This window comes from Limulus polyphemus, unplaced genomic scaffold, assembly GCF_000517525.1.
Source record: "Limulus polyphemus unplaced genomic scaffold, Limulus_polyphemus-2.1.2 Scaffold434, whole genome shotgun sequence".
In the NCBI taxonomy this organism is placed as follows: domain Eukaryota; kingdom Metazoa; phylum Arthropoda; class Merostomata; order Xiphosura; family Limulidae; genus Limulus; species Limulus polyphemus.
Genome location: NW_013666044.1, coordinates 141,410 through 153,108, shown reverse-complemented (window position 1 = coordinate 153,108; position 11,699 = coordinate 141,410). Strand labels below are relative to the sequence as shown.

The following is an 11,699-nucleotide window of genomic DNA, read 5'->3' as shown; positions in this document are numbered from 1 at the left end:
TATATATATATATATATATATATATATTGAATCATGGTTTGGAGTTATTTCAACGAGTTTAACGGTTACATTCTACCATGCCCTCAGCTGTTCGTGAAACCTGTTTTGTCTCTTACAAAAATCTTGACCCATGTAATCTTATTACAGGCAATTTGAAACTGGACACGTGCAGTTCTCACCAGACGCTGCAGCTGTGGAGAGTTGTAATATTTTCTGCTTTCAATGGGTAGAGGGGTTGAAAGGTTTGTCGATTGCCTTGAGAAATACGATACAAAAATTTGGACAGCTATGTTACGTATGTCACATGTTTTAATGTATAGGTTCATAGTTTATAAACCTTAAATTTACCCGTTCATAGCACACAAAGTCATGTTTATTTTCGCATGTTCCTTTCAAAAATCTCAAATGGCTGAAATGGAATTGTTGGTATAAACATATTTTACTCGTTACAAATGATAGATTCTCAGCAAGTTTTCTGTTTATGCCACTTCAATCTAAGTCTTAAAATATCCGTTTTTTTCATAATCTCTAGTTTTGATGGTATTATTTACTTATCGAACTACTCAACACAGAGAGAAGATATATCACTATGCGATCCATAATCTCTAGTTTTGATGGTATTATTTACTTATCGAACTACTCAACACAAAGAGAAGATATATCACTATGCGATCCAATGGTCATATTTTTTTTCTTTATTTGAACCGTCGACTGAGTTTCTGATTTTAGTGGTCAGATATTTTACTGTGGGTCGCAGGGGTCGTCCCACCAAGTCAATGAAGTTACATGCTAACGAACTTTGTTTTATAATATGTAACTTAGCAAATCTTCAATGAGGATTCTTTCTCGAAAGTTTCACATTGGCTTAGTAGTAAGCTAAACATCTGGGTTCAACACTCGCGGTTGTCTCAGTACAGTTAGTCTGTTATGTAGGCTTGTGCTAGAAAAAAACGAACCAACAAATCTTTTTTGAAAAAGAAATATTTGCTATAACTTAAAGTAGTTGAATATGTAACTGTTTGTCTCAGAAAACAGAATTAACACAGTTTGTCGATAAGTGGACTTTTGATAATTTCAGCTTAACAGTAAAGAAATACTACAAAATAATTAATTGGATTTTTTTTTCAAGTTTTTTAGTTTATTAGACGTCAAATAATGTGATGCATCTGTATATCAACATTTACGTTGTTGGTAACAAGCTGGTACGAACAGACATAGTTTCCAACATTTAAGTAAAACCAAATCTATTTATTTGTAAAATAGTACTGAGGTATTATTGTATAAAAGACGCAAGGAGAATTATTGGATCATGGAAGTTTTATGATGTAGATTTAATTACCTTCGAAGACCTTGTTACACTAAGATATCCTTAAGGTACGAGAATGCAAGTGAACAACCGGTCAAAAGTGTAAGAAAACACATCTGATTTTGAAAACGTTATAAGTATTATATAATGTTATATATTTGATTTTTCATTCTTTCAATTTCCGAAGTGATATGTTCCGTACTCTTCCATCTGTGTAACCGTTGCCACGTGACCTATGATTTATCTATTTTTGTAGCGGGAAGTTTCTTTGTCAGCCTAACACTATCATTTTTAACATGTTACAAGATGGCTACTGCTCTTTGTGTGTATGTAACTATAAGTATTTTTAGTTCTTTTTGGATATTTTGTGACCAACTGTTTGAACGTTTAAGACGACATGTGGCATTATAAGTCATATTTGTGTACTATAATTGTATATTTTACGATCAGAAACACCTTCTCCAAAAAGCAGGCTTGATTCTAATCTCTTGTGGAATTCCTTACGCCTCAATCAATGCGTCACTCCCCTGAACGTTATAAATATCACTAGGTAGGTCTGTATCCCATCTTGGCTCGAACGAAGTGTGACTCATACGGGCTGATTTCTATAGTAGTCGATTTTTCGATACACAATAGGCATTACTGTCTCACCCGGTCACGCTATGCACATGGAGTGCAGTAAGCCTGCTGCACTGTGATTCATTCGTAGCCGTTTCTCGAAATTCCAGCAGTGAAAATGTAATGATGGGGATTGTCTTGTCATAGCTGTGTCAATGATAGGATAAGCGTGTCCAATTTATGGTAATTACGTGCACCACAAGAAAAATCCTATCATCACCTAACAATTACAAGGTCATATAAAAATACCATCCTACAAGTTCATGTATTCGTGGTTTCTCCGTTTTGTGTCTGGGTTTTTAGTAGATCTAAACGGTGTGGATATTGTTTTACGAAGTATCCTCTCTTTATAATATTGCAGATAACCATTTTTGATAAAAAAAAAAATATTTTTAGATGCACAAATCAAACGTAAAGAAGCTTTTGCGGCTGTGGTTTAAAATCTAGAATTGAAGAATGATCTTGCTTTATGACATTGACCTGATTGTCGGATATTTACAAATTTAATATTTGAGGGACGAAGGCAATATGATAGCTCCAATAGACTCTTGTCGTGTTGAATTTTATTTTAAATGGAAACTGCTTAGCATCCGTGGAGAGAACCGTTGTTGTTTGTAAGTGAATGGAAAATTGAAATAACATTTCAAGAGGATCATTTGGTTTCCCATTTTTTATTTCAAGTTGTAATATGTCTTAAAAAGCTACACTTAAGGTTTGTTGTGTTGTTGTTGTTCAATTTCGTGCAAGGCCGTCTCTAATTTGGAAGTGATAGACAACATCTATCTAGCTAGTCAACATCACCCACAACCACCTGGTGAGCAGCTATAATCATATAGCGAGAATTGACCATCTCTCTTATAACGCATCTAAGGCCCCAAAATGGGGAGCGCGATTTTATTTATTTTTGACAGTAACGGTGCGCGACCCACGAAACCTCGGTTCTGTATTGCGACACCGTAACTACTAGACCGAACAGGATATTCCCAACCATAAATTATAGTCTTTCCATCACTGAAGCTGTGGTCCCTAGACCCGATTTGGGATGAAAAAGTCTAGCTTGCTGGTTCGCCAGTTCATCTGAATAATAAACAGGTTAACTAAATAAAAATAAAGAATAATATGGGGTGAAAAATCCTTACTCTAATCCTAACATATTGTGGCATAAATAAAATTGATGAAAATTACATTTCACCAACCTTAAAGTCTAGCTCCCACCAGTAACAGTTGTGTTTTAAAAATATGCTAATATAGAGCATCTCGATCACTACTAAATCTGTCGTATCAGTAGCTGTCCTGAAGAGCCTCGGTATAGTTCGAATGATCTCGTCGGCACTCGGTATAGCAAATATGGTGTAGTTAACATTATTATACAGTCTTCTTTATAATTGCTGTTCTTGTCTTTATAAGCTGTTTGTAGGTTTAAGCCCAGAACTTGTCTATCTTTCAAAACTGGTTTGATTGTTGGATAATTTGTTGAACGGGTTTCAGTGGGTTGTTTAATACGTTGCCCATATGTGAAGATCGGAAATTCTGCCCCCCCCCCCCTTTCCTTTTAATAGTGCCTGGTGACGTGGCATTCTGGGAAGTTCTGGTTGCTTAGAAATGTAATATAATTCTTAGCAAATTGCTCAGAATTTTTCTGGCATTTGTCAGACGTTGCTTTGTTTCAATGTATTGCACCTTCTGTGCTACATTGAGGTAATACAGAAAGTCAAGCAGTAAGTAAAAGAGTAAAGCATTTACAAGGTATTTCACAACCCAGCGTTCACGTACCAATTTTGATGGTTTATTTATGTTTAATAAAATGTTTTGCTTATCAACCATTTGCCTCATTATTTTTATTTCAAATCGAGTCTGGATTATCAATTAACTTCGTTTTGTAGTTTCAACAATAGTAGCACCCCCGTGGCACAGTGGTATGTCTGCGGACTTACAACGCTAGAAACCGGGTTTCGATACCTGTGGTGGGCAGAGCACAGATAGCCCTTTGCGCTTAACTACAAACAATAGTTTGCCTGCTGGCTTTAAGTGTACTGTATAACCTCGTCCTCGGTTGTCGTATCATCAGAAGTTTAAGAAAAAAGTCGTGAAGGAACTTAAAATATATAGAAAAAACTTAAATTCATATTAGATATACTTTGGGATGTTTAAGTGTGTGTTTATACTATTATAAAGTTATTCAACAAAAGAATTGGTAATGAATGGCCTGGGTAGTATCTTATGCGCCCCTGGGCTAAACGAGACATGGGAAGAAACCTCGTACGTTCCAAATGTAACTGGTTATAATTTTGAACCACCGGCTAGAGGGCATACAGCCAATCGCACCCGCCACCACAAAAAAAAAAAAAAAAAAAGTCTGGTTCTTTAGCTGAGTAATGGCAATTATTTCGCACTATTACAACGCGATCACAACTTAAATGGAGCGTGTCATGTCTCGAAACCAGGAACCTTCGATATACACTCCGACAGGCTAACCACTAGACCAAGCTCTACAGAAACAAATGTTGAATTAGTGAAAATTTGGTAAGTAGCTCAGATTGAAACCAAGAGAATATTTTCGGAAAGTCCAGTTCTTGTGTAAACTCTACTGAATGATATATTTATTATATTACCATATCGTAGCGTTTGAACTTTTTTAAACCATTCGATTTACCGACCACCCAGTCTTTCTTCAGGTAACGGAATTTACTCACTTCTATAACCAATAAAACTTAAATGTGTAACAATTTTTATGAAAACCTTTTTGATATAACAAAACAATAGAATTTTAAATTACTTAGTACTATTATATTTTGTGTTATATTTTGCTTATATCGTCTTATGTACTTACTAGCGGATGCTCGTTGAAACATTTCAGTAGTAATTTTCCTAAGAATAGTAACGAATAAATATAAAATATGCAGTCAACCCAATCCCTTGGATCATAACATATATGCAATATGATTGTCTAGAGAGCCATTGACAACAGTATTTTGTCATTTCATGTGTTAGTTCAATAAGTTAAGTTGCACTGCGTTTGTTTTTAAGCAAAGGAGACTGACTGCAATTATTCTTGGCATAAATGTTTGGGTTTCGATGCAACGGGTGCATTCAGCACTATAGAGCGCTCAGGTTCGCTAAGTAGCCAGAGGGGATTTTTCCCGCTGGATGCCAGCGTTCCTTGTCATTTTACTGAGCGCAAGAAAAGACCGCTACTGAAATGAGCGCTTTTTGACAGTTGTTATTTCTAAGAAATGTCAGTGGGAAGATAATTGGTTCAATTCAAATCATATTATTCGACATGGTACGATAAACTCATGTATGTATACGATATGTTCCTTTCTTTATGCGTTTTTTTTCGTTTATACTTTTATCTTCGAAATATTCCTTTCAATCAGCCGACGGAGGAAGTCTCGTTTTTCCGTGAAATTTCCCCATAAAAAAGAAACATCTTTGTTCTTAATATGTTTTTCTTTCTCTCACGTTGACCATTCGGCACATACGAATCGGAGGTTCGATTCCCCGTGGTGGACACAGTAGATAGCCCAATGTAACTTTACTTTAAAACAACTAAACCGCACATACGAAGATGACGGATCAATTGTATATCAATATGATTGCAAAAAAAAAAGAAAGAATAAGTTTCCTGTAATGTAACGTTGAAAAGAAGTATTTTGATTTATATATACATACGTCGAAAATTAATACTTAAACAGTCAAATAAAATAAAATCAAAAGGAAGAACTGTGATAAAAACAGCAAATCCAAACTTGTGATAAATGACATTTAAATGAACAAAACAAGCCCAACAAAAAAAATTAAATTAAAGACTGCATAAATTAAAAGGATCCCCAGGGTACAGGCTATAATGTGGAATATGAAATATGACCTGGGTTTTGGAGGTGACTTCGGAAGTAGGACCCACATTGCGGTGGAGGTATACCTTCTATCAGTCTTAACTTCCGATCGTCAGTCTCACTTGAAGAAATTCATAAAATACAATAAAATCATCAAAAGAAATACGAGTTAGGAGAGCGAGATGTGGGTGCTCAATCCCACAACATCTCACATTTATATCACCCTTCACTGTCTGCAGATATGTGTGGGAAGGTGACTTCTCTTCAAAGTGAAAAAACAAATAAGGTACTACCACTTAGGGGTAGGTGAGATAAACTTACCTCCCGAGATTGGCATTCCAGCTCTCATTATAGTAGTAAAACTCTAATTTAACCAGTAGTACAATAGATCAATTATAGTACTATAGAGTTATAAAAGCCCAATCAAATTATCTGAACTAACTAGTATAACTCCCAACCACCACTCATTAAGTCCACTGTAATTACTAGTTTTCAGACTTTACACGAGCATTTGTATACAATAAGGTGTTCATCCGCATAAAAGTAGTGCCAATTTGTTTAAACGACCTTATTAAAAACAAAAAAAATACTCATCAAAACTTTCAGCAAAAACTCCTTAATTTTTACTTCTTGATATTTATTTAGTACATTTTTATATTTATCATAAAATATTTTAATAATTTTATTTAGAGTTCCTTTATTAAATTCATTGAATATTAATTTTTGCATCAATATATAAACATTAATAATGAAATATTGTAATTTATTACAAATTTTACAAAATCTGAATAATTGTGAAGTTATAATACTTAGAAGAGTATAACACATTACTATTAAAAGAGGATAGGCCGTATATTGGAAAAGAAAAATATTTTCTTTTATTTTCAAAAATATTTAGATCAAGATCATTATCAATTATTTAAATTCTAGATCTAAATAATGTGCCTCTAATGTGCCTTCAATTTCTAATTCTACAGGGTAAATAGTATTAATAAAATTAGTTATCTCAGGATTATTTATACTAATTAAATTATCTATATATCTGTAAGTTAAAACAAATATTTCCGAATTCATGCAATTTTCAATAAACCTATTTTCATATAAATAAAGATATAGATTTACAATAGAAGTAGAATAGTTAGCTCCCATTGGAACTCGTATTACTTGTTTACTTACCTGGTTACTGAAAAAACATAATTATTATAAATATAGAAACTTAATATATCTTGTATATTTTTGAAGCTAAATTTTGTTTCTTCCAGTACTATGAAAGGTTTGTTTGTTTGTGTAATTAAGCATAAAGTTACACAATGGGCTATCTATGTTCTGCAGACATGGCGCTGTGCCACTGGGGGGCTACTATGAAAGGATAACAGAAGTGTTCAGTTGTTGAATTCATAACAGAAATTAAATCTCTCAATGGGATTGTGGTATACAGTGTGGTAAAACCAAATGTTTGAATATTTTTCACTGTTATTTAGATATTTTAAAATGGGTTGATTACTTTCATTATCCAAAACATGCGTTTCTTATTATTACTATTTACATTTTTAATTTTACCAAATAAAATGTTAAGTAATTTATTTAATAATATGGCCGATTGTTTAATAATTGTTTTTATTGAACTAGAAATAAAATTTAATCGGTGATAGTTAAGGAATAGCATACAGAAAATATAAATCTACAAAATAACTTGATTTAGAATGCTTTTTTTTATAAGCTGTAATGAAGTTATTAATTACCGTATCTTTGGATTGGTTAATAAGTTTAAATGTTTGTGTATTATTATTATTATATATATATATATATTTCAACGTTTAACCGTTCAGGAGATTCAGAGCGTCACAGATACCGAATTTTAGTTATTATATAGATATATATAGTTATCTAAAAGGTGAAATAGGTGTTTAATTTGGGCAATATAATGTTCGAGACCGAATTTTGTTACTTTTGTCCAATGAGTATAAGCTCCCTGTTGACCCGGCGGTAAATCTGTGGGGTTATAACGCTCAAAATTGGGTTTCAGTACCCGCGTTGGAGAGTGCGGATAGCCCATTGTGTAGGTTTTCGTTTTACAACAAACAGTCAATATATGTGTTCATATAACATTTGAGAATGTTTAAAATATATTTCTGTTTAATAGAAGTACATCTAGTTTTCCTGCCAGTCAGCGTTATGTTTACGGACTTAATCGATTCCCGCGATGGACAGAGCGCGGATAGCCCATTGTGTATCTTTGCGCTAAGGAAACAACAACAAAGTACATCTATAGTATAAATTACACTTCTCAACGAAACAGTTGTTGTTCAGGCAATTTGATAATATAAATAGTGTCGCGACCAATACCATGTCTGTCGGCCCGATGAGTCCCGATATTGATATATCGCTTAACACCCGTCAGGCTTTCAACTGTAGGGGCTTTATAGTCGTGACAGTCAATCCCTCTCTTTAGCTAAGAATTGCAACTACTGACTGGTTTCTCTTCCTTTGGTTAGCAGTCTAAATTAGGGATGGATATACACGAGCTTTGAGGTCTCTGACGTGGCCATTTAGTTCACGTGTAGCATAAGGTTTAGTTCAGGTTGAAAACACCAAATATCAGAAGTATATATAAAGTTTGTGATCTCACTGGATGTCTCTAGATGATTTTAAATTCTATTTTAATACTACTAATATATTAAAAAAATCATGTACGACGTTCTTTTGATATTTAAATTGATTACGCGTAATTTGTGCTGTTTGTTTGCTATTAAGTACAAAGCTACACAAATAACGATACCTGTTTTTTAGGGTATGAGCCTTCAGACTTAATGCTGAGCTACTGGGGGGGGGGCTATTACGCTTAATATTTACGTATTTGTAGAAATATAGTTTTAAGAAAATTAATAAAAAACTAATTATTCAGACGTATAGACCTTTACTCACAATTAATAACCTAACTAATTTAGGTGTTTTGACTACGTGTGTCATTTGTTAGTTTGTAGAAGCAGAAAGTTACACAATGGGCTATCTGTGCTCTGCCCACCACGGGTATCGAAACCCGGTTTCTAGCTTGTAAGTCCGCAGACATACCGCTGTGCCACTGGGGGGCACGTGTGTCATATCGTCACAATTAGTTATCCTCTATTATTCAGCGGACTAACTGGTTATTTATTTATTAATTGCTTTTATTTTTCACCAAAGCGCAAATTTCAGTGAAGAAAAAGACCTAATCTGTTCTTTGATTCATTGCAACATACTAGTTTCACCGAATTCACGGCTCATCGGTACTGCTTCAAAGAGTGAGACAAAGAAATAAAGTAGGCTTCATATAGTCTTGGAATGTAAGCAGATTGTTTGATTTAGGTGTGTAGTCCTTTACTCTCACCACGTAATATACTCTGTGTTTAGATAACATATGACATACTGTCACCATTAAGTCTTCATTCTTATTCAGTAGATTGACTGGTTATCTATATATTTGTTAATTTCCTTTCTTTACCGCACAGGAAACGATAGGCGCTGTGTCTTGTGATTTGACCGGTATGTCTTCGTATGGAATAGCCTGAATCTCCGTTTCATTCTGCAGCTTCTTGAGGTGTGAGATGGTTGAACGAGAGATAGGACTTGAAGCCTTATCTTGGCGAACACATACCCTGTTGGCCTCGTTTTCAGACGGAGATTTATTATTATTATTATTATGTCGTGTGCTGTTGCCTGGGTAACGTGGACGGCTTTTTCCTACTGACCTTTTTATTCATGGATTCTCACCTGTTACAAGCAAGACGCCGGACTTTGCTTACTACAGCAGAAGTATAGCTTTTGAAGGTGTCTTTCTGCGTTCACCAGTTTGACCATGTTCTTTTGTTTTTCAATGTCATTAATTTCAAGGGATATCCCCATCTTGGACATTCTGAATCCCTGATCTGAACAGATCTTTATGATCAGAGTATATGAATATTAAGCATTGGAAAAGGCTATTACATGCTATCCCCAAAAGTGATCAGTTTTCTGTGACATCACACTACTTACGAAAGCCAAACAATATCAAAATGTAGTTGTGATACATTCCGTTCCACCTCGACCTTATATGGCAGTAGTTATTAGGGGACTTGCTGATATGCATGTTTAAAATCGATTTAATATGCCGTATTCAATCCTCTGTATTACGTTGAAGAACATTACATCTTTCTCTCTCTCTCGCTATTTTTTTTATATTACATTGTAAATTAAAGTAACTTTAACACTGACTATATTATGAATATTTTCTTTTCCTCAGAGTGGACTGGGTGGAGATCATTGAACCCCGAACACGGGAGCACATGTATGCTAATCTGATCTCAGGAGAATGTGTCTGGGAGCTTCCTCCTGGTGTCATGGTGTAAGTACAAACACTATATATACGTTTAGAATTGGTGTGATTAGCTGATTGGGCTCGTGCATATATAATTTTAATTTCTATGTTTAAAATGCGATAGTTTTTTCGTTTTTTGTGCTTAGGTGATTAGCTCTTATTGTATTTTACTGACATGACTGATTATATATATGTATGTATCACGTATTATTAGGTTGAAAACATTTGATTAAATTTTTTTACGTTATTTACAGAATAAATTATCTTTATCAGTAAATTTCAGGAAAATGTAAACTTTCGCAAATATTCAAAGTATCAGGTTTTAATGTTTTAGAGAAACCGAAAAAGTGACATTTGTAGCAATAAACCTGTTGTTAGTAGTATAATGTTTCATTAGTACTCTTTGAATATACTAAGACTAAATGTGAAGCCCAGTCTGTTAATCGATTTTCCATTTGCCACCTAGTTATACTGATTTAGTGTAATTCCATTTTTAGTATTTTAAACAATTTTTCTCCTATATAGTTTACAAGAATAAATTAGTAGCATCAGTGCTACAAATTCTTCAAATCCTATATAAACATTGGTTCATTTTGTTGTGTAAAATACGTCTCCAAATACCATACACTTTGATTATAGTAGAAATACATACTGTAGCTTTCTTTCGTGTACACAAATGTGTTACATTCATAAATTCAAAAAGTTAGGAGATTAAAAACGCAGAATGCTTGTCAAAATCACTTATAAAAGTCATTATAATATTTTATGATAAAAATATAAATCTTTGACTAATTATAAACGGTTGTAAAGCGTGTGTACGTTTAACAGATTTGATTTGTTGTTTGCGCAAAGCTATCCAAGGGTTATCTGTGATAATCATATCTAATTTTGAATCGATAGACTGGAGAGAAGGCAACCAATCAACAGAATCCACCGCCAATTCTTAGTGTATACTAGTTTAATAGTGGGATTTGACCGCCTCTCTTATAACGAACGTACCGACGGCCCTATTTTTTTCTCCTCAATGATGGGACGCGAACCATAAACCTTTAGATCTACATCTAAAAGAAAACTTGTAACGTTACAAAGATTCACTACAGACACATTCACAATTATTTAGATATGTGTATTTTATAATAAGCCAATGGAGCATTAAATAATACGATGTGGTGAATTTGTGTAATTCTTAAATGTGCGTTTAGTTTCGTTGTTGTCTATTGTGTGCCAGTTACTTACAATGCATGCATTATTTCGTAATGTGGGATGACATGGTGGTTAAAGCACTCGACGTACGGGTTCAAATCCCTTCTCCGTGGACTTGCAAATCTAGAAACCAGGTTTCGATACCCGTTGTGGGTAGAGCACAGATAGTTCATTGTGTAGCTTTGTGCTTAATTACAAACAAATAAATCAAATCCCATCAATAAACATGCTCACCCTTTCAACCGTGGGGGCGTTATAATGTTACAGCCAATCCTATTATTATTAAGTAAAGAGTAGCCCAAGAGTTGACGGTGGATGGCTTTAACTAGCTGCCTTTCCTGTAGTCTATTAGGCCCGGCATGGCCAGGTGGTTAGGGCACTCGACTCGCAATCTGCGGGTCGC

General features: G+C 34.3%; 1 protein-coding gene across 2 annotated transcripts in view; it reads left to right on the top strand.

Annotated features, from left to right (window-relative positions):
* The window catches only part of LOC106458238, a 137,616-nt gene that overhangs the window by 37,545 nt on the left and 88,372 nt on the right, over window positions 1-11,699 (top strand). For both annotated transcript variants that reach the window (XM_022384386.1, XM_022384387.1), the window contains exon 2: window positions 10,019-10,120. In XM_022384386.1, coding sequence (XP_022240094.1) covers window positions 10,019-10,120 — 102 coding nt within the window. The remainder of the gene's footprint in view (window positions 1-10,018; window positions 10,121-11,699) is intronic.